Source organism: Colletotrichum chrysophilum (assembly GCF_026319265.1).
Source record: "Colletotrichum chrysophilum strain AFK26 chromosome Unknown scaffold_4, whole genome shotgun sequence".
Classification (NCBI taxonomy): Eukaryota; Fungi; Ascomycota; class Sordariomycetes; order Glomerellales; family Glomerellaceae; genus Colletotrichum; species Colletotrichum chrysophilum.
The window spans coordinates 480,093-500,022 of NW_026517291.1; the positions used below are offsets into that span (position 1 = coordinate 480,093).

Sequence of the window (19,930 nt, forward strand, 5' to 3'; positions counted from 1 at the left end):
TTCAACAGCCCAATCTGCCCGTACCTGCTCTGAGAGTGAGTATTTCGGCCAATCACATCCTCCTAATACTCTTCTCCTCTCTCTCAACAAGGCAGGTTTGCTGTCTGCACGCAAGACTCGTCGGGCAAGGTCCGCCGATGATCTCCCGCCGACAATGGGCAGCTGCCAGCGGGCACCTCACAGCACAGCATCTTTCCATCTCTCACCACCATCCATGAACGGCGGACGGACACGGAACACCCTAGGTCGTCACCATACCATCCCTTCCTCCTCGCCGTTCATCTGACGGTTCGCATGCACCAGTTGGCAGCAAAGCTTACGTGATGGACCTATTTCTGGCGGCCTAATTAGCCGCCCAGCTTTTGGTGAGTGATCAAATTAACCCTCTTCCGGACTCACATCCGGGGCTAATTTGGGCATCTAGATGCCATCGACTTTCACGTCACACCGTCTAGCCGCTGTAGATGTTTGTCATCACCCGCAGATTCACGCATGACGACTAACAGCAACCTATTTTTATTTTACCACCCTTCTGCGTGATTTAACCCGCTTGGCGGTCAGTTTAGCCCGCATCTCATGATCCTCCTCACATCGATAGTTGGGCTAATTTTGGAATTAGCTCGACTTCCATCTCGGAGCTTCTGGCTCCTGTTCTCCCGGCCCCGCGAGCATCTCACCTTGGGCAGGATGCCGTCAATAACGGTTGTCTCTTGGCGGTTGCGACCAACAGCCCCCAAGCCAACCTCCACATCATCCGCACGGCTACTGTGCCTCTCCAATGCACCCTCGAGCAAACTCTCAGCCGGGGTCATGTTGCTTTTTCGCGCTCCAGCCCGCCCAACCGCCCGCAGACAATGACAAACACGCTCCTCGGCCTGCCATCATCGCCAATCTCCTCCTCGCCGTCCACCGAGCCGATGTACATACACGATTCAATACCCATCCCGCCCGCCTGCGCCGCACTATTGCCTGCCGTTCGTCAGGCTGCGTGCCGCGGATAACGCACGTTTTCCCGGATGTACGCCAGCTAAATCCTATCGCTATCGCTGTGCCTCTCAGCCTTAGGTTCAGTTCCTGCCGGCACCTGGTCGACATCTATGCTCTGCTACGCTGCCTCGTCCGACTTTGATGCTTTTGCTTTCAGCTGCTGCGGCACATACAACACATCATTGCATCTTTTGCGACCACACGGCCTATTTTCATGGATCGACCGACATCTGTGCCCTCGTCCCTGGCCGTGTCCATGATCACTCATTTCATTTCCTTTGCCAGAGGGTGGGATTGAGCCGTTCAATCGTCTCCCGCTGTCGCCAAAAACAAAAACATTGCATCCAAAATTGGGCGTCGAGTACGCTGTTTTCAGTTGGGCACCACGAGAAAACACGCCGCTGCCACGCCGCAATTTCGTATTCTGCAGTATCACACATGGCATCGCCTCGTCAACAATGTATGTCGTCGGCCTCGTCGGTTTTGTCGTCGTCGAAAGCACGACGCAACCATCGGAAGCTCAATATAATCCGCGGACGGGGATTGAGGCGTCGAAGTGTGCCCATTGTTCATCACCACTCGCCTGTTGTGGCTAGTGTGATGTGATCCGATGTGAATAGCGTTGCTGAACCTTGAGGGTTCCCGATATCAGATTGCAGGGAGGCGGCCGCTTGTTGTTTTTTGCGGAGAACATGGCCGTCGCCTGGGCATCCCAGTCTTCCCGCCTTTCCGCCAACAGCTCGCGAACGGCGCGACATCCGCTTGCTTCTAGACCCCAGCCACCACGCACGGCACATCACCACAGACCCTTGTAGGGCTCGCAGATTCTAGCGCAGCCTGGATGAGGATGGGCCGCATCGTTTGCCTTTGACGAGAATGGAATGCTACCACGGTTTACCCTACGTCCGTAACCCTCTGTAGGGCCAGCAAGCCGTCGCAGGTGCATTGCGACGTCGTTGACATTCAGCCCGCAAGACAGGCAATTGTGGGTGAAGCTCCAAATCTCACGAGGCGAGGAGACCCCAGCCAACCCCCTCAGCTCCAAGCTCCAAGCTCCATACCGTACGGGAACACTGTACCAAATCCATGTCCTCCCGCCTTCCCGCTGAATCGGTGGATCTAACCTCCCAGGTTCAACCCCCGACTTCTGCCCAATTCACTCAAATCCCTTTTGCGGCACGGATACCTTACACAAATCCTGCACTGCTCGAACCGAACGGTTCACCAGGGTCAGCGAGGATGACGGTCGCAGAAAGTCAGTTGGATGCCGACCCCATCGCAACGATGACGGAGTTTGCATGAAATTCAACGTCGCATGTAAGGGATTCTCAGGATGACTTGCAGCCCTACAAAATGCATTTCCAATAGCCGAGACAACACAAATACTGCTGGGATTCGACGGCTCGTCACCAACATTCAGTGCTTATTGATGAATGATCAATCTCGAATTCGAGGTTGCATCCAGACCTGGACGCGAATGTCAATGACAAAAAGAGCCCTTGAATGCGTTCATCAACGGACAAGGCACCCCTCGTCCCCGTTGTGATATCGACTGCAATACGACTCGTGGCAGATTGCCAAGCATAAAGCAGATCAGCCTGGCATCTCAGGCTCTCAGCATAAGCTTGCCCTGTCGATTGCGAAAAACGGGCGCCCATTTTCGACGATTCACATGGCACTAGTGGACTGCCCGTCGACGGACCGAAATCACAATGACCTGCATCCGTCTCGCTCAGGCCATCTATTCGTATGCGCCGCATCGCCATGCGATCTGACAAAGGAAATTTCCAGGGTCTCGCGAACGGCCACAACGAGGCAACTTTGGACCTGCAAACAAGGACTGAGAAGCTCAACACCATCAAGAGCTTTCCGCATCGCCGCGATCCACTGGCTGTGCTTACTTCAGTTGGAGAGTCGCCCATCCACAGAAGATGGTGCGAAACTCGCATTAGCCCGCCATCATGTGAGAGCGCGTGAGAACGTGTTCTAGGAGGTTCATTGGAGGGCACAAGTTGCGCACTGGAGACATGTCTGGACAACCTCGTCCTCTCACGAACACACACACACACACACACACACACACACACATACCACAAAATATGAGCGCTCAAAGATGCGCCAATTCGCCCCGAGGAAGACCTTTCCCAAGCCAGAATCGACCCCCTGGCCCCATTGTGGGCTGAGGGGTGTGCACTGTGCACTGTGCTCTCCTTAGGGTTAGCCATGCTCGATGATCCTCCTCCAGGATCAGAAATTGAACTCGGAAACCCTGGCCCAATTGCTTTGGGGATTCAGCCATTCGTGCACATGATTTTGAATACCCGTCGGGTAGACTTGGCCGCGGAGGTCATTAATCGACAACCAATTCTCCATTGCCGGGGTTTCCATGAGGCATTCGCATTTCACCAAATCACCATCTCACTACAATTGTCGACCCCAGCTAGGTTGTTCCGCCTTCCGTTGTCAGGTGCTTCCATTCAACACCCGGACTCCGGTCGGACATCACTTCGTTGGATGCCGTTGAACTCAGTGAGACATCGCGAGCTGGCTCTGCTTGAGACATTGTACCATGGTCGGACACGTCTCCCTGGCGAGCGGAATTCATCGGATGAGGTCATCCCCGAAGATGCCAGGCAACGTGAAGAGTCGGTGAAGAACGACGAGACCGTCGACCGCAAATGATTCACATTCTCAATCGTCCCGCCCGTCGGGTCTTGCCACGGCGTTTCTATTGTCTCGGAGACTGCATCGAACACCGCCTGGAATGGATATCGAAGACGGGGACGCATTAGCGGGCGCGTGCTTCCTGCTTCCCTGCAGAGCGTCACACTGCTAACGCAAGAACGGGGTTCGATGTTCACAGCATCCTTAGCCGTCAATGAGTCAGCGGGAGAGGGAGGGAAAAAAAACTCGCTGTGGTGTGGTCCAAAGAAGACATGCAGCGCTTTTCTCGCTCCCTTACATGTGGAGTGTGCGGGTTTGCTTCACCGACAACGACACACGAGAATGCGATGTATGTCGCGCAACTCAAGGATCGCAACCCAAGGGGTTGGGGAGGGTAACAACCGGATACTATGTGGCTGCAGCGGAATCCAGCGAAACAATGCTCCCGCTCTCCGCGACTGGGTTGACCAGAACACCATCGCTTTGCCCAGGCCGGACGAGAAATCATACTGGTTCAACAACAGATTTCGCGATACCAGATCCTGTAGAGATCATGTCGAATGAGTGAGAGCTAAATCCTGCGCAGTTCGATACGGCATGGCTATCAGATATCACCATTAGCATGTCACCACATCCCCAATCTATCCACTTACACACGCGGTGTGTGGGTGTGTGGGTGTGTGTGTGTGTGTGCCAGAAGCGAGCCTCTGCTCTCTCCAATAGTCGACGACGCAGATTTGTCTCAACTGACTCTGCGGGGTAAAACTTGGACTCTCCGAACTCTTGTCGTACCACCATCTTGAGACTCCCAAATCGCTCAACCACTCAGTCGTCTCCGTCAGCCACCCCTTCTCTCCCTTCCAAGATGGCTTACCTGATATCCTATCCAGCAAACAAGGCCAAGAAGATTCGTTCCACCGCATCAAGCTGTGCGGGCTTGCATCGGGAGCACGCATACGGACTGCAAGAGTCAAATGCAGCTCCTGCATCAACCATGCCTTCTCGTCACATTTTGACCGCCATCTGCAAATCCCATGGGATATGAAGTCATACGTGGGTAAAAGGCGACAAGGGCAGTCTATAATCTTGTGAGAGAGTCGTTCTCGCTGCGGTCAAATTTCCCCAGCAACGGACGGTGAGCCAGTCGTGCAGGTCATGTGCCTTGAAAGAAGCTCATCTGGTCACGTTGTCGTTATCGGCGGGGGCCCATTGGGCAGCAAGTACAGGGACGTTTGATTTGCGAGCGAGCTGAGGGCAAGGCGAGGCGGGCGAGGCTAGTCGTGATCAACGGGCAGCGCCGACGGTTACACGCCATGTGGAGGAGGAGGATCGCGAAGGGCTAACGGCCTGAGTTGAAAGCTTTTGACAGGACCCATTGTGATGCGGGATAGTCCCATCGCACTATTCGTACCTACGCGAACAAAGGCTCGCCTATGAAGACGTGCGAGCAAAAGTTCGCCTCATCTTGAACGTCCCGTGAAGAGAGGCCGTCTTGAGAGGCCATTGGCCTCGTCGCCCCCGGCCGGAAAAGGAGTCTCAGTTTGATGGATTTCTCCGATGGAGGCCCGACGAGCAAAGCAAGTGGCTGCAATGGATTGGTGAGGGGCAATCGGTTTATGATGGTGGGGTATCTAGCCTCTGGCCACGAGCATTCGAGACTCGTCGAGATCGGAGGTTGCGGCGGTGGCTGTAGCGAGCCGCCGGGGGTGCAACGTTGGATAGAACTCAGAAGCCGGGGTTGAGGGCTTTCTTTTTTAGCCTTCCGCCGGTGGACGGTCAGCAAGCGAGTGGCCGGTTGTCTCTGGCTGCTTCCGCCTCCGGAAAGGCAGCAAGAAAGGAAGGAAACGGCGCGAGTGCTGCAAGAAGCGATGCAGGTCATTGTGTAGATTCTGATTTCCCCAGCCAAAGGGGTCCGGCGCCATCTTTGCGACAGCGCCGTTGACGGCATTGGCATGGCGGGATGGCACGGGATGGACGCGAAGTTCTGGTCCGGTCCACATGTCCATGGCATGCCATTCCCATTGAGGTGTCAAGATGCAAAGCCTGTGCGCCAGGTCGGTCTGGGGAAGGAGGACTTGATAAGATGAAGGATGGTGATGACGGGAGCGATAGTGACAGTGACAGACTGGCTGGCTAGTTGATGAGGATGGTGTGGTGTAGGGCGCCGCGGCGGCGGTGGTGGTTCCCTAGAGACTGAAAAGGGAGCCCTGCAGAGGGACTAGGTGATGGATGGCGGCGAGCGGGACGGCGGGTAAGCAGCTGTTGCTTGCTGCTTGCTGCGCGCTGGTTCTTCCGCTACGGAGTTGCTGCGAGGTCATCAAGAGTGTGTGTGCCGGGGAAGCTCATCCTGCCCGTGGGCCCTGGTCGAAGGGTGACATTGCAGAGGTGATGGACAGGGCCTGTAGATTTTGACTCGATGTCCAGAGTGGGGAAGCCGAGAGTGAAGGCGAGAGAGAGAGAAAGCAGCGAGTCGAGGGCGTACAGGAGGAAGATTGCGGGCAAGGACGAGGGGACGACAAGGAGGAGCAAAAGCGTGGCATCGGGGGTGGGTGTGTCGCTTCAAGGTGAGAAGAGGAAGAAGCGATTGAATGAGTGAGTGAGTGACGAGAGAAAAGGTCCGGTCCAGGGTGTGAGGTGAGTGAGCGAGCCGAGCTTAGCGTGGCAAGTGGTGGATGCGGCATACGGACCTTGTGCTTGACTGTGAAGTGATGTGTAGCTATGAACAGTGCACTCACAGCTGTGGCCGGCCCCCACTTAAAGGCAGATGTCAGGCGACGGCGACTGGCTGGCGGCGGCAGACGCTTGGAGGTTCTCGACAGGACGCGGGCGCTTAGAGCCCGTGGTGGCAGGACGGGGGTCACTGGTTAGGTGGTGTTCTGTCTTATTTTCAGCCAATGGCGTGTTAGCGCTTCCTTAAATAAAGTAGCACAATGTGAATTTAGGCCAATGGGAAGCTCCAGCGCCGCCTCGCAGCTTCGCATTCATGTCCGTCGGCTGCGCTATGCACGGGAGTTTTCCCGCATCCGCCCAATCAGCAGCGAGGGACGGGGGTAGCTTCGCGCCCATCCCGACCCTCCATCCTGGTCTTCTCCTCTGAGCTCCATCCGCATCAACTCTTTCCATTGCTCTGCTCTACTCCTCTCCTCTACCGCAGACTGCAGTATCTGTACTCGTTCCACAAAGTCAGTCCTCTGCATCTCTACCTGCCTCTCTCTCTTCAACCATCACCCCTTCTCTCATGCCGGCCGGCTCTTCCTGCTGTTCCTGCCCAGTCGGGTCTGGGTCTGGCTGCTGTGCTGCGTCGTGCCTGCGCCGTGTGTGTGCTGAGAGTGCGTCTGGAAGCATGGCATGGCTTCTTTCTCCTGCTGCTCCTACTTCTTCCGGCTTCACTGCAACTGCAGGTGCAAGTGCTTGCTGCTCGGTTGTGCGCCGTTGTCCACATGGATGTCGTCCGGCACACACACATCTTCACACCCCCCTTTTGGCCGGGGAACCAGGTCCTGGCCAAATTCCCTCTTCTCCTCACCACCTCTCACCTCTCAACGGCCGCGCAGTACGGATACGCACCCCAAGATATCCCGCCGGTGACGGTCTCGTTCGCCCAGCCCCGAAAAGGGCCCCCCTTTCGTTGCTCCCTCGTCTATCCTCGTCTAAGTATTCGTACGCCATGCCAGGCCATGCCATGCCATGGGGTCCATGGGGTCCATGGCTGGGCCCGTCGCCAGCTCGACCACCCGATCCACGCAACCACTGGGGCCACTGGGCGCTATTATTATATTCTTTTTCAACCTGACAGACACCCAGGTGAGTGCCTGGCCTGTCGACACTGCCGCTATCGCCGCCGGCTGCGAGTGCTGCCCGTCGAATCACACCAGAACCAGCTTGCATATGGGCAAGGGGGGTCAATACCTACCTACCTTACCTCCCTAGGGGATTGCTGTGTGTGCGTGCGTTGCGTTGCGTTGCGCTACAGTAGCAAGGTGCTGCTGGCTGTGTGATCCGACCTCAACCACCATGGGTCTCTCTCCTCCTCTTCCTCCCCTCTCCTCTGCCAACCCCGGTAACTATTTACCGCCCAACTCTACCAGGCCCCTGTTCATGGACGCACTAGACATACATAACTCGCGGTAGGCGCCCGTCGTGTACCGCATCCCCTCCTTCTTCTCTTTTGCGACCCGTGGCATACCATCCGAGCATATCCAGCTTTGCTTTGGTTTTGGTTTCCTTTCCTTTTTGTCTGCTGCTGGCTTCATTTGGCTTTCCTATCTTGATTCCCAAACTCGAGTCGTCCCAAGCGTGCGTCTCGACTATCTACAGGCTTCATCATCAAGAATATCTCTCCCCCTCCCCATAGACCAAAAGAGCTGCCGGCAACGGCGCTGTTTTACCCGCCTTCTCGGCCGGAAAAGCAAAACAAGCCCCCAGAGAGGCTGCACTGCGCTGTAAGCCGCAAGCCGGTTACAGCCAGCTCAAGCCTCATTGTCACCCCACTTTCCGCATTTGCGATCTCACTTACACACATATAAACAACAAAATGGTACGAACTTTCGCTGCAGGCTTTGGCTTCTGGTATCAATGATGCTGACTCTCCTGTCGCAGGAATATGTACACGAATACGCCAGGGGTGACCGTCACCTGCATCGCGAGATGCGCGAGAAGGTTCCCATGCGCGACACATTCTTTGGCCTGAAGAGCGAGCCTCAAAGGCCAAGTTCAGTAGCAACCGAGTTCATGGATATGGAATGGGACGATGAAGTGCTCAGCGAACTTGAAGACAACTCTCCGCGTATAAGTGTCAACTCGGTAAGTTCCCGCGCACGGCAACCATTACTTTGCAGTTGCTAATTTGCGCGCAGTCGAGTGGTCAACCCAGTATTACTACTCTTTCGTCTTACGATGAAATCCCAACACCGAGGTCAAGCCAGGGTCGGGTGGCGTACCCCGATATCCAGTCACTAAACAAGCCGATCGAGGGACCGTCGGGACCGCATCTGTTTCGCTCTTCTGCGGAGAGCTATTTCGACGAGGCCATCTTGACTCTGTCTCCTGTCACTCCAAAGACAGCACGACCATTTGACGACTTCAAATACACGAAGCTGCCGCCACCGCCGGTACCAAGACAACAAAATGGTCCTTTTCAATTTACCTATGAAGAGTTTCAGTCGAGAGAGCTTGTCTCGTGGACCCCTGAGATGGTGGCGCAGTCGATGCTTAATGCTGGCATTGAGCTCTCAGTCGCTGGCCGTTTCGTGGAAAACGACATCAACGGACCCATCCTCATCACTTTAAAGTTTGAGGATCTTAAGGAGTTGGACATCCCGTCATTTGGCATGAGGACAAGAGTGTGGAACCAAATCCAGCTTCTGCGCGACAGCAGGCCGAGCTCTCCTCGCGCTCCGACGCCCATTCAAGATGAACCGAGTCGCGAAGTCAAGAAGGAGGCCCGCGAGATCAGGACGGCAGAGCGTCAGACAGACGAGTGCAGCCTCAAGCCAAGAAAGAGCAGCAGGAGGAGGCAAAAGAAGGCGTCCCACGACGACATCATCACCCCCATGGAGTCTGTGTCGATTGTCGGCATCGAGCAAGTGGTTCCCAAGCCTCATCACTGCCCGAAAGGAGAGGACTGCTCCCGTTTCAAAAAACAGCAACGTCTCATCGCGGCGTTCAGAAAAGAGCATCCCTTCGTCGATATGGAGAAGGAGACGGTGGTCATCACTGGCAACCCCGGCAACCCAGAGACCGCCAGAGCTTTGACTCCCAAGGAGATTCTTCGACCCATCTCAGACTCGGGCCCGTCAGTCGTCGCATCTTCTGACGTCCTGGGTCCCGGCAACGCCACACCGTTGCAGTACCTGCAGGAGGCCACTCTGCGAAACGTCACCTCAAGGGATCCTCAGGATAACGTCCGTCAGTTCCTTGATTTCCAGAGACGCCAGAGCAACAGCGTCCCTCCTACTCCTCCCTTTGAGATGGGCGCTCCTGCTATGAAGCCTCAGCCTGATGGTCTTCGCAAGCTGCCGAAGCTGTCCATCCCGGGCAAGCAGGCTCCTGTCCGTCCCAGCAACCTCAGGGCATCCACGGTGCCGCCCGTCACTCAGCCAATCGACAGAGTGATGTCTCCTCAGCAGCAGCAACAAAGCTTTGTCCCGTATGTCATGGACCGAGCTGAAGCCATGTCGCCAGACTTGCAGAGCCCCGTCAACCCTTACCGTTTTGGTACGCCCTTCTCCGAGATGGACGTCCCCGTCACTGCCATCCCTATGGACCGTGTCGCTCGCGACATCTCCCAGTCCGTTCCCCCTGAGATGAACTACCGCGCAGGCACGCAGAAGCAGCAGCCCCTCGTCCGCACGCAGTCGCGCGCCTCTGCCCGCCGTCCCTCGTTCCCTGTCCTACCTGCCCTCGACGAGAACAATGCTACTCCTGTCGCTCGTACTTCTCCCAGGCACTCTTCTCCTCGTTCTCCCCGTTCATCCACCCGCACTCAGCCTCTTCAAGCTCCTCCCCGCGTCAACTACCCCTGGTCGCCCGTTGAGCGTACCCACCCCTTTGAGCAAGCCATCCCGCCCATCTCTCACCTTGCGGGCGCCATTCCTGTCAAGCAAGCCGTCGAGGAGGCTCAACGTGACGGTGTCACCTTCCAGGGTCCCATGAAGAAGCGCAAGACAAAGATGCTTCGTCACGAATGGAACGATACCTTCTGCACCCTCAAGGGTACCCGTTTGGCCGTTCACAAGGACGAGCGCACCGTCGACCGCACTCTTGAGTACGTCGACATTGACGACTACGCCATTGCGTGCTCCAGCCTGGCTTCGCAGAGCAAGCTCTCCGCCGCCTTCCGCGCAGTACACTTCTCCTCTCACTCGCGCGAGAAGAGCGACCCCGTCGCTGCCTTCAGCTTCCAGCTTATCCCCCAAGACAAGAACGCCGCCAAGCTGCGTAAGCGCGAGAGCGCCCTGAACGGGTTCACCCACCACCACTCCAACTCGACCTCGTCTGTCCCTGCCGAGGGTGCCAACGGCACTGGTAAGACTCACCACTTCGCCGTCAAGAGCCGTGACGAGCGCATCGACTGGATGCGCGAGTTGATGCTTGCCAAGGCCATGAGACAGAAGGGTGATGGTTTCGAGGTCAGCGTCAACGGCAACATGATCTAAATCTTCCTCCTCTCTCGCACGACTAATTTCCTTTCCGCGATCTTTCAATCTCCTGGGAGGCGAAAGTCATACACAAAACAAAAATAAACCAAAAACACCCAAAACAAAATGATGATGGATAATGACCCGCGTTTGCATTTCTTATTTCACTTCAAAGAAAGCAAGCACGCACCCTGCCTCAGGACCCAAGTCTGCAGTGGCTCAAAAAGGATACCTTCTTGTTTACGCGTCTGCTTTTTTGTTTGCTTGTTTCTCTCTTTTTCATTGCGTTGCATAGTTCTGGATAGCGGCATTTGTTATATCCTTGCTCAGATTCTCCTCCCCCCTTTACCTGACGCCGGGTTGATGATGAATTTTTGACGAAACCAAAAATACGGGGGGGAGGGAAAGGATAGGAACGGGGATTTGGTTACTGGCTTAATCTTTTTCCTCTTTTCTACCAACCTTGACCTCATACTACCACATGACCTTTGCATACAACAAACATCACCACACACAAACACGCCCCTCAACACTCTCCGACGAAACGAAAAGACGCTCCTTGATTTTATATAAGTTTAGGGATGGCACCTATGATACCTAGCTAGCTTCTGTAGCTCGAAAATGAGAAAGAGATCCGTGAGGGGCTTCGTATGAGGCCTGGGTCTGGTTATGCATGACTTTTTGGTCTCAACTTGTGAAGTGGATTCATGTTGCGAAGTGACTAAAAGATCACGTGCCGAGTGGTACGTTGTAGGGATAAATCGAATGATTACATGTCGCCTTTGACCAACCTTCCCAGCTTAGAACTTCGGGGTCTATGTTGGAGACATAATGTTGAAGCTACATCGTTTGAGGCAGTCCTGCCTCCTTTGCACTTAGCAATCAACCTGAAAATAAGTATTAGAGAAACACGAAGACAACAAATGTAAACGGAGACTGGTATAAGTTAGGCCGTAAAGTTTCTCATTTCTTTTCTTGTTTTTGAAGAGAACAAGTTGTTGCCAGTAATCTCAAGGTAGTTGGGGTAAATGCTATACCCACAAGTGACGAGGTCGATTTTTTGTTCTCAATGGTATCACTCAAGAATGGATCATTCCAAGAGCTTAAATAATTGGCTAAAGTCAACGAGTTGCCAATAAAAGAAAGGCTGTGGCTGAAGTCGCGTATCCATCAAGAGTATTTCTATACTTAACGAGCTTTTGGCAGCATCTCGGTAATCGATAGACTGCCTAAGCGTCTATACTCTTGAGTCTGTAAATTCATACCACTTTGCAGATCTGCAGTGTCTTTCATGTGGGCTTTACTAGAAGTAGGAGGGAAATTATGCTTGTAGCCTGGTGTTTACACGTGAAGTGAGGGTTGGAGAAATTTGTATCCTGATGTCGGTAAATTCATACCACACTCCCTCTTTTACCAAATCATGTAACGTTCCTCATATCTACGGCATGTTATGTCTCTTCACATCACCTGAGGTTTTGATGATGTGCCAATGCTGCTGAGCGTCGCGCTTTAGGGTAGCAGAGTTCCAGACTCGACATAGCCGGGAAAACCATTACGCGAACGACATTTTAAGGAGTGGTACGCCGCTGATATCTTTGGTTTCCGTGGGCTGTAGTTTCTGCGACGCCCATCATGATGTACGTCGGTAGCTCCGTCAGGGTCAAGATTGAAGTCATCCGTCATTGGGATTGTGTCACAGGTGCAATGAATTTGGAAAAGCTCGGCCGGTAGGGAGTCAGAGCAGGGCTCCTTCTGTGAGTGATGATGACCGCCGTACAATCTGGGTCGAGCAGTACATGAAAGGGCCAGCAATTCTGCGGTCGAAATTTCCCCCAGACGCAGCATCAACGTCAACTAAACCACCTGAGACTGCATCAAGCCAAAGAGCGTGGTTGCAGCGGGTTGAGATATTTAGTAGTACAGCATAGTACATTTTGGCTTCATCTGTATATGCGGATGTCTATTCATACAATTCCTTTTTTGTTGTAATTCCTACATCACCACCACCGCCGCCACAGCGCATATCCAGGCGGGAGATCCGTATCACAGGATCTCAGCTTCATTCCTGACTGCCGTGGTTCACCCTCTCCCATGCAACAAAACGCCTTCATCGACTTCATGCCCTCATGGCAGGGCGGCTAGTGAGATGGGCCGCCTCATGCACGGCCTGCCAGTCGATAACCTCCCACCACGCCTCAGCAAACGCCTTCTTGCCGCCGATGCCGCCGACGCCGAGGCCGTAGTCTCGCAGCCACGTGTGCTCCCACGTGCTCAGGCACAGGACGGGGTGGGCCTCGAGGGCGCCGGGGGGCTTCGAGCCGGACGTCTGGGCCTTGACGACGTTGTCGAAGTAGGGCCTGGCGGTGCCGGTGTTGCCGACGGTGTTCATGTCGACGTTCTGGCCGCGCCAGTGGGCGCCCGGGTACGGGCTGCCGGCGAGGTAGGTGGTGAGGACCTTGAACTCGTCCTGGGAGTTCTTGACGAGCCAGACGAAGCCCGGGCCGAACATGGCGGAGGCCGTGAGGATCATCTCGCGGCGGAGGGTCTCGATCGAAGAGAAGGAGCGGAGGAGCGAATCGGCCAGCGGCTGTGGCATCGGTTTCGGGTCCGGGGTGAGGTGCTTGAAGAAGAAGTGCGTGTTGTGCGCCATGGAGGCGTGGTTGAAGATCGGGGCCTGGTCGGGGTCGCGGGCCGTGGCGAGGATGATCTGCTTCGGGTCGCGGGGCTCAAGGTCGGTTCCTGGGAGGGTGAACGTTAGCCCTCAGTCTTTCTCCAGGGTCCAATTGGCGTGTGGCATGTCATTCCCCGTTGGGAGCTCCGGGGCAGTGGTAGGTATATCGCAGGCTGGTACATGGCGAACGAGGCGAGGAGGAACAAGACGAACCTGCTGTCAGAGCATTGAGCTTGTCGATCATCAGCGTCATGTACTGCGTCCAAGCCATGTCGTAGCCGTCGGCGGAGAGCAGCCCCGGGACGCCCTCGTTGAAGTCGTGCCTCAGCTGGGGCACGTAGTGCACTGAGCGCTGCTGGCGCACCACTCGCGCGGCCACGCTCATGCGCGGTATCCTTAATGTTGAGCGGAACATGGCTGTGTGTGTGGTGGGTGGTGATGTTCCGCCGCGTTGGTTTCGACCCGTCACGACGTCTCTCCCAAGTCTGGTGCAAGTCGCTTTTTGGTGGTGAACTTTTTTTGGGCGGCTCGTGGTGGTGCGTGCCGCTGCAATTGGCGCTTGGTGGCCTTACGATTGAGGCGTGAACGGTGCGCGGTACATTTTGCCCACTTTAGGGGGGTAGTTCGGCCAATGGGGAAAGAGGGGCTGCTTGTTGGTGATGGCTTCATCAGGACTTACAAGCTACGTTCCACGTCCAACATCAACATCTTTGCATCTCATGTTGGTGACCATATTGAATTCGGCCCCCGGGAATGCGACCCAAGCTCTGGGTCGATTCCTACATCCTAAAGAATGACTTCCGTTTTGAGCAACCCGAACCACGATCATCAGCAGACCGGCAGTCTGCAGATTCAAGCTCAGGCCGTTATGCAACATGCCACCGGAACACTCTCATCTGTCGATCACCAACATGAATGCCATCGAAAACAGGAGATGGGAATAGCAACACCAACGGCGGCGGCACGTACGACTCTTGACCCTGGCCGCCTACTTAGCCGCCCATCTCTTTGAAGGGCGCTTAAAACCGTAAGGACGCATCGCACAACCCTGACCCTGGAGCACCGTGATCTTGACGCGGAGACGATCGCGTGGGCGGCTAATCTCAACCTTACTAGTGTGATCATGCGGGAGGTTCTGCCATTCCATGTTTGCCCAAAATTGGACGCGCTTATTCCAGTCGAGATCGGACGGCCCCGGCATGCGTCGCCTCATTTTACCCCTCTTGCTGGACCGATGAAGGGTGCCGAGGCTCGTACAGAGTTCACAACAGTTGGGACTGGCGCGATAGCGGGCTACCTGACAATCCCTCCTTCGACATGATCATTTCGAGTAGAACATCAATATTTGCCGTTGCCAAAGCACCCTCATTAAAATTCGCTGCCTCCTGATTTAATTCGCTCTACATTTCGTTCCCTCGACTCGGTCGCCCTCTCGAGATTAAGAAGCACACTGCACATGTCGAGTAGGTATTGGCTTAGCACTGAGACTAGATCTCCGTTCCTAGCTGCTTCGAATTGTTGAGCTCTCAGATGTTCAAGACCTTGAACATATCTGTCTCTTCGCTTTTGACACCACTCTTCACTTTCTTCCAATGATTAATCTGAATAGCTTTCGCTTTGAATTGTTGATATATGGCCAAGACTTAACGCCGATACACATGCAGCCGACCTATGCCAAATGATCATCCTGACCCAACGGATATCCCCACGGAACACCACCAAGCACAAGAACTCCTTATATACAAAAGGCCGTCAGCCTCAAAATCACTCCTCCTCATCCTCAATCATGCCGAGGACATCCAGCTCGGTCTTCACGAGCCGCTCAAACTCCTCCCTGTCAATGCCAGACGAGCGTGCCAGCAGGAAGAGGCTGCGAAGGCTTCTTGACACGTGCTGCTTTACGCCAAACTCATTCGCGCCTTGCTTCTCGGCGGTCTCCTCGAGCTTCTCGACCATGCGGCTTCCGTTGCTGCTGGCGCTTGAGGCCGGGCGGGGGTGGAGAAGTACGGCCGCCCGGTCCTCGTCTTGGCTGTGGATGGAGGGCGAACGCGGCGGCTCAGCCATCGTCCAAGAGCCGTTGGTTTCGGTGAGTCCTGCCTCCGAGATATCTTGGCTGACAACGGTACCCAGACCCAAAGGCGGTGCGACATCGAAGCCCTCGACCTCCTCATGGGGATCGTGAGCATCCATCGCCGGCTGCACAGAATCGTATTGCGCATAGTAGGCATCCTCTGCCGAGTCTGTACGGAACGCACCGAGCTGCGACGCTTGCGATGCGTGTGGTGCAGGCGAGCGCTTGACTGCTGGCGTTCGGTTGGCAGGCGTACGAGCAGGCGTCGCGTCATATCGGTCCCAGTAGCCGTCATCCTCATCCTCGTCGGCCTCGGCAGCGTCAAAGCTTGCAGCCGGGGTTTTGGAGCTGCTCGTCTTCGATGCCTTGTCGTCTGCATGGGCCTTCTCAGCCTCCGCGATGGTCGAGTAGCCACCAAAGTCGCCGAACGGAGCATTCTTGTCGACGACGCTAACCTCGCCGACTCTCCAACCGTCACCGCCGCCGTCCTTGTCGCCGACGCAGTAGATGAGACGAAACGACAGTTCGAGCTCCTCGAGTACAACGAGCGCCTGCAACGTCTCCAAGTCGAGTCGCCTGTATCGCGTCTTCGCATCGTACTCCCAGTCCACCTCGACCTCGCCTGATACAGGATGGGGTTCTAGTCTACCGCTCTGGACAATCTCGCTCAGTCTTGATGCCTTGTCTGTGTCGTAGGCAAGCAGGCGAATCCAGGGTTCAGTGCTAGACTCTGAGAGGAGCTGAACTCTTTGCCTCAGGATTGGGCTAAGCAGCGGCAAGACGCCGATGGCCGGCTGTGTGGAGATAGAGGCAGGAGGCAAGGCGGGCAAGATGGGAGCCAGCAGGCCGCCGATGTTGGGCATAGGCGGTGATGTTGTCGTCGCCATTGTGGTTGTGATGTTGGAGGTAAAGATTGGTAGTTTGGGATTCCTCGCCAACACTCCTCGCGGGGGATACGTGGAGTATTATATGGGAGGCAAGGGGCGGTGGCCAAGTCACAGAGACGGCGGTAGTAGTAGTAGTTGTAGTAGTAGTAGTGCGGATGGCCAGGTGTACGGTAAGGTAAGGTAGGTAACGATATCACATGCAGCCACTGCTGGGGGTAGATGGATGTCTTGCTGGTCAGCCTGACTCTGAAATCTCTGCCTTGGCGTATCGAAGTTGGGTGAGTAGTAAAGTAAGTATTGAGAGAGCAAAGAGATAGGATCGTGACGACACAAGGGGAAGTCGCATCTATGATAAAGAAAATGGAAAAGAGGAGAGGAAGGCGGGCAGAAAGCCTAACTCGGTCGAGTCGACGGGGCTGTTACGCAGGCGGAACGGCAGTCGGCGGTGCTATGGGCGAGCTTGAGGTGCAGTGTCCAGTTGCAGTGTAGTGTCTAGTGTCGTGTCGTAGGCTCCGTGTGGCTCCTGCCCCATCCAGGGCTGGTCTGGGTGACTGGGTTTTCCCGCTGGTCGCGCATCGAGTTCAGCGTTCGGTCGGGGGGCTGCTCCCCACACTGAGGGGGGCGAGGGGCGGCCGGGACGCCAAGACAGGCGGTTCCAGCCAATGCGGAGGCACCTCAAAGGCAATTGCGACTCCGCCTAGGGGAGTCGTCTCGGACGGAGGGAACCACTAGCGATGAGCCAATGACCTTGCCGCATCTTGCTTAGGAACAGGCCGCTCGAGAGCAGAGACACTGACGAGCCAACTTTGGCACGTGTTACTGGAGCCCCCAGAATCCGGGTGAAGCTGCCCACTTGCCTCGACCTGCCCTTTTTTAGGTCGTCTTCCATTCGTCTCGACTTCGCTGGTTTCTTACCCCGACGACAGGGAAGTACATTGTGGCCATGCTGGACCTCGAGAGTACCCTCCATGCCCATCTGTTGCCGTCCCTCGTTGCCGTACACCGAGTCTTTCGCTGCGAATTCAAGGTACCTTGCTGCCTACACTACTCGAGTGCCCCTCGAAACAGCCAGTTGCCGGGCATTGATGAGACAAAGACATTTGTCAGGACGCTTCCATGGTAGATTCACATTACGATACTTTTTCCAAACATTCGAACATGTCTTGGTGATTGTCTACCTACCGACATCGTCTTTCCTTCCGAGTCCTGATAAGGTCGTTTCTTCTCGGCAACTCCTCCTGACTGAGGCGTTCCCCTCTCATCTCTTTCAGATGCTAATCCAGATGGGTAGGTTGCCAACCAGTGTCGTCAGAGCTGCCAGTGGTCACAAGACGCAAGCAGTCACGAGAACATGGACAAGCACGCAGCCTCGTGGTTTTGATGAGATCAAAAAATTCCTCCCAATTCTTGCACGTCTCGCAACGAGTCCCGTGAGATGGCAACCCGCTCTCGTCGACCATCAGTCCAAATAAGACTTGCATTTGCATCTTGCATCCGCTCTCTCTCTCTACGTCTTTGATCTCCTTCGCCTGGCCCGCACGGGTGAAAGGGACCAGACCCTGCGTGGCTATGCCCACTAAATTTGCATGGAGAAGGCGGGTGCCCCTGCTACAGTGACGCCCGCAGTGGGGTTCCAGCGCGCTATCTCTCCCAAGATGCAGTGGTGAATCTCCCTGACAGCGCGCTACCATCAGCATTGCGTCACAATGCTTGGGGGGTCCTGGGCGTGGGTGGACGGGAGCTAGGTATCTCACCCAAGATGTCCATCTTAGGTAACCTGAAAATTTCCCACGCGAGCGACGAACAGACGTCCAACGGAATTGAGATTAGCCAAAAAGAACCAACATCGAAACGAACAGCGGACAGACCCTCGACATTCGGTTTCTAGCCATCACCGGGACGATCCTCAAACAAGTTTCTACTCAATTGAGACCCCTCAGCCTCACTCGCTGGAGCCGCCATCTGGTTGTTTCGACTTGCCGAGCAGTGCCACGCCGATAGAACTGCGGGAAGACGCCCCGTCGTTGAGATCTCGGACCGCGCCGCTTGGACGAACTCCCAGAGACACGCGACTCATCTGACCCTGATAAACCTCGTCCTACGGTCCCGAAATCAAGTCGCGCATCTCCGACGACGACCACTACGAGCTGCCCTGCCAGTCTCGTCCTCCCTTCACACGCCTTCTACGCAGGTCCCCACGAGGACACAGCCGGATGCATGTCGCCCAGCGGCGAACGCCTCAAAGATGAGGTAAGGCGACACTGCCCCCACGAACGGCCTCTCCGATTTCGCTGCCGTCATGTCTGCATGTGCTGTCGAAACGTCACGATGCTTACACACTGTCCGCCCAGGGCTCCCGCCTGCAGGTTGTAACGGCCGGCGCCACCGCCGGTCTGTTTGCTCGGTATGCCATCCATCACCTGCCAGATGGGAAGTCAAAAACTTGTGACCCAACGCTGACTTGAATGGGAAAGCTTTGTAATCGCTCCCCTTGATGTCGTCAAGATCCGCCTCCAGCTGCAGTCACACTCGCTCTCCGACCCTCTGTCGATCCAGACCGCCAGGGGCGGGCCCGTGTACAAGGGCACTCTGAATACCATGAAGCTGATCATCGCGAATGAGGGAGTCACAGGCCTGTGGAAGGGCAACGTACCAGCAGAACTGATGTACGTCTGCTACTCGGCAGTCCAGTTTACGACCTACCGCACGACGGCCCAATTGCTCCAGAGTATCTCCGATAACCGACTCCCCAACGCCGCCCAGTCCTTCATCGCCGGAGCTACCGCCGGAGCTGCCGCTACGACGGCCACATATCCGCTCGACCTACTGCGGACTCGCTTTGCCGCGCAGGGGAACGAACGGGTGTATACTGGCCTTCGACACGCCGTCACCGACATCTACCGAGACGAAGGACCCCGCGGCTTCTTCCGAGGGCTCGGGCCCGGTGTGGCGCAGATCGTACCGTACATGGGCATATTCTTTGCATTGTATGAAGGTCTGCGCTTGCCGCTAGGTGACTTGCATCTACCATGGGGCGGTGGCGACGCCACGGCTGGTGTTATGGCCAGCGTCATGTCCAAGACAGCCGTTTTCCCCCTTGATCTGGTGCGGAAACGTATCCAGGTGCAAGGCCCCACGCGATCGCGATACGTGCACAAGAACATTCCCGAGTATCCCGGGGCGGTGCGTGCCATGCGAATGATCTTTGCGAGTGAAGGCATACGGGGACTGTACCGCGGTTTGACGGTCAGTCTTATCAAGGCCGCTCCAGGAAGTGCGGTTACGGTGTGGACTTACGAGAGGGTCCTGAGAGTGTTGATGAGATTAGAGAACTCTGATGAGAAGCGATTTTGACTTGGGGAAATGGAATATAGAAGGGCATATGATACCCCATTATAGAACACAGGATTGGGCTTCGTTGAAAAGCGGCGGCTCTGTTTGAGCAGAGGAGTAACGGAAACCACGAAGTTTTCAAAATAGAGTCATATCTAGACCTAATACATATCCAGTT

The 19,930-nt window shown here is 55.4% G+C and overlaps 4 protein-coding genes across 4 annotated transcripts; 2 read left to right on the top strand and 2 right to left on the bottom strand.

Moving 5' to 3' along the window:
* Positions 1-8,185: 8,185 nt before the first annotated feature.
* COL26b_001025 (uncharacterized protein) lies at positions 8,186-10,808 on the top strand (the record flags this gene model as incomplete). The annotated part of the gene is made up of 3 exons (XM_053173985.1): positions 8,186-8,188; positions 8,251-8,454; positions 8,508-10,808. 3 exons carry the CDS (start codon positions 8,186-8,188, stop codon positions 10,806-10,808), a joined length of 2,508 nt encoding a protein of 835 aa, XP_053042102.1.
* A 2,098-nt stretch (positions 10,809-12,906) lies between these two features.
* Positions 12,907-13,876, bottom strand: COL26b_001026 (uncharacterized protein; the record flags this gene model as incomplete). Its single annotated transcript, XM_053173986.1, has 2 exons — positions 12,907-13,529; positions 13,675-13,876. 2 exons carry the CDS (start codon positions 13,874-13,876, stop codon positions 12,907-12,909), a joined length of 825 nt encoding a protein of 274 aa, XP_053042103.1.
* A 1,349-nt stretch (positions 13,877-15,225) lies between these two features.
* Positions 15,226-16,419, bottom strand: COL26b_001027 (uncharacterized protein; the record flags this gene model as incomplete). The annotated part of the gene is made up of 1 exon (XM_053173987.1): positions 15,226-16,419. One exon carries the CDS (start codon positions 16,417-16,419, stop codon positions 15,226-15,228), a length of 1,194 nt encoding a protein of 397 aa, XP_053042104.1.
* Positions 16,420-18,636: 2,217 nt separating this feature from the next.
* On the top strand, positions 18,637-19,773 carry TPC1 (mitochondrial thiamine pyrophosphate transporter; the record flags this gene model as incomplete). The annotated part of the gene is made up of 3 exons (XM_053173988.1): positions 18,637-18,669; positions 18,771-18,823; positions 18,894-19,773. The coding sequence occupies 3 exons, from the start codon at positions 18,637-18,639 to the stop codon at positions 19,771-19,773; spliced, it is 966 nt and encodes a 321-aa protein (XP_053042105.1).
* Positions 19,774-19,930: the final 157 nt, after the last annotated feature.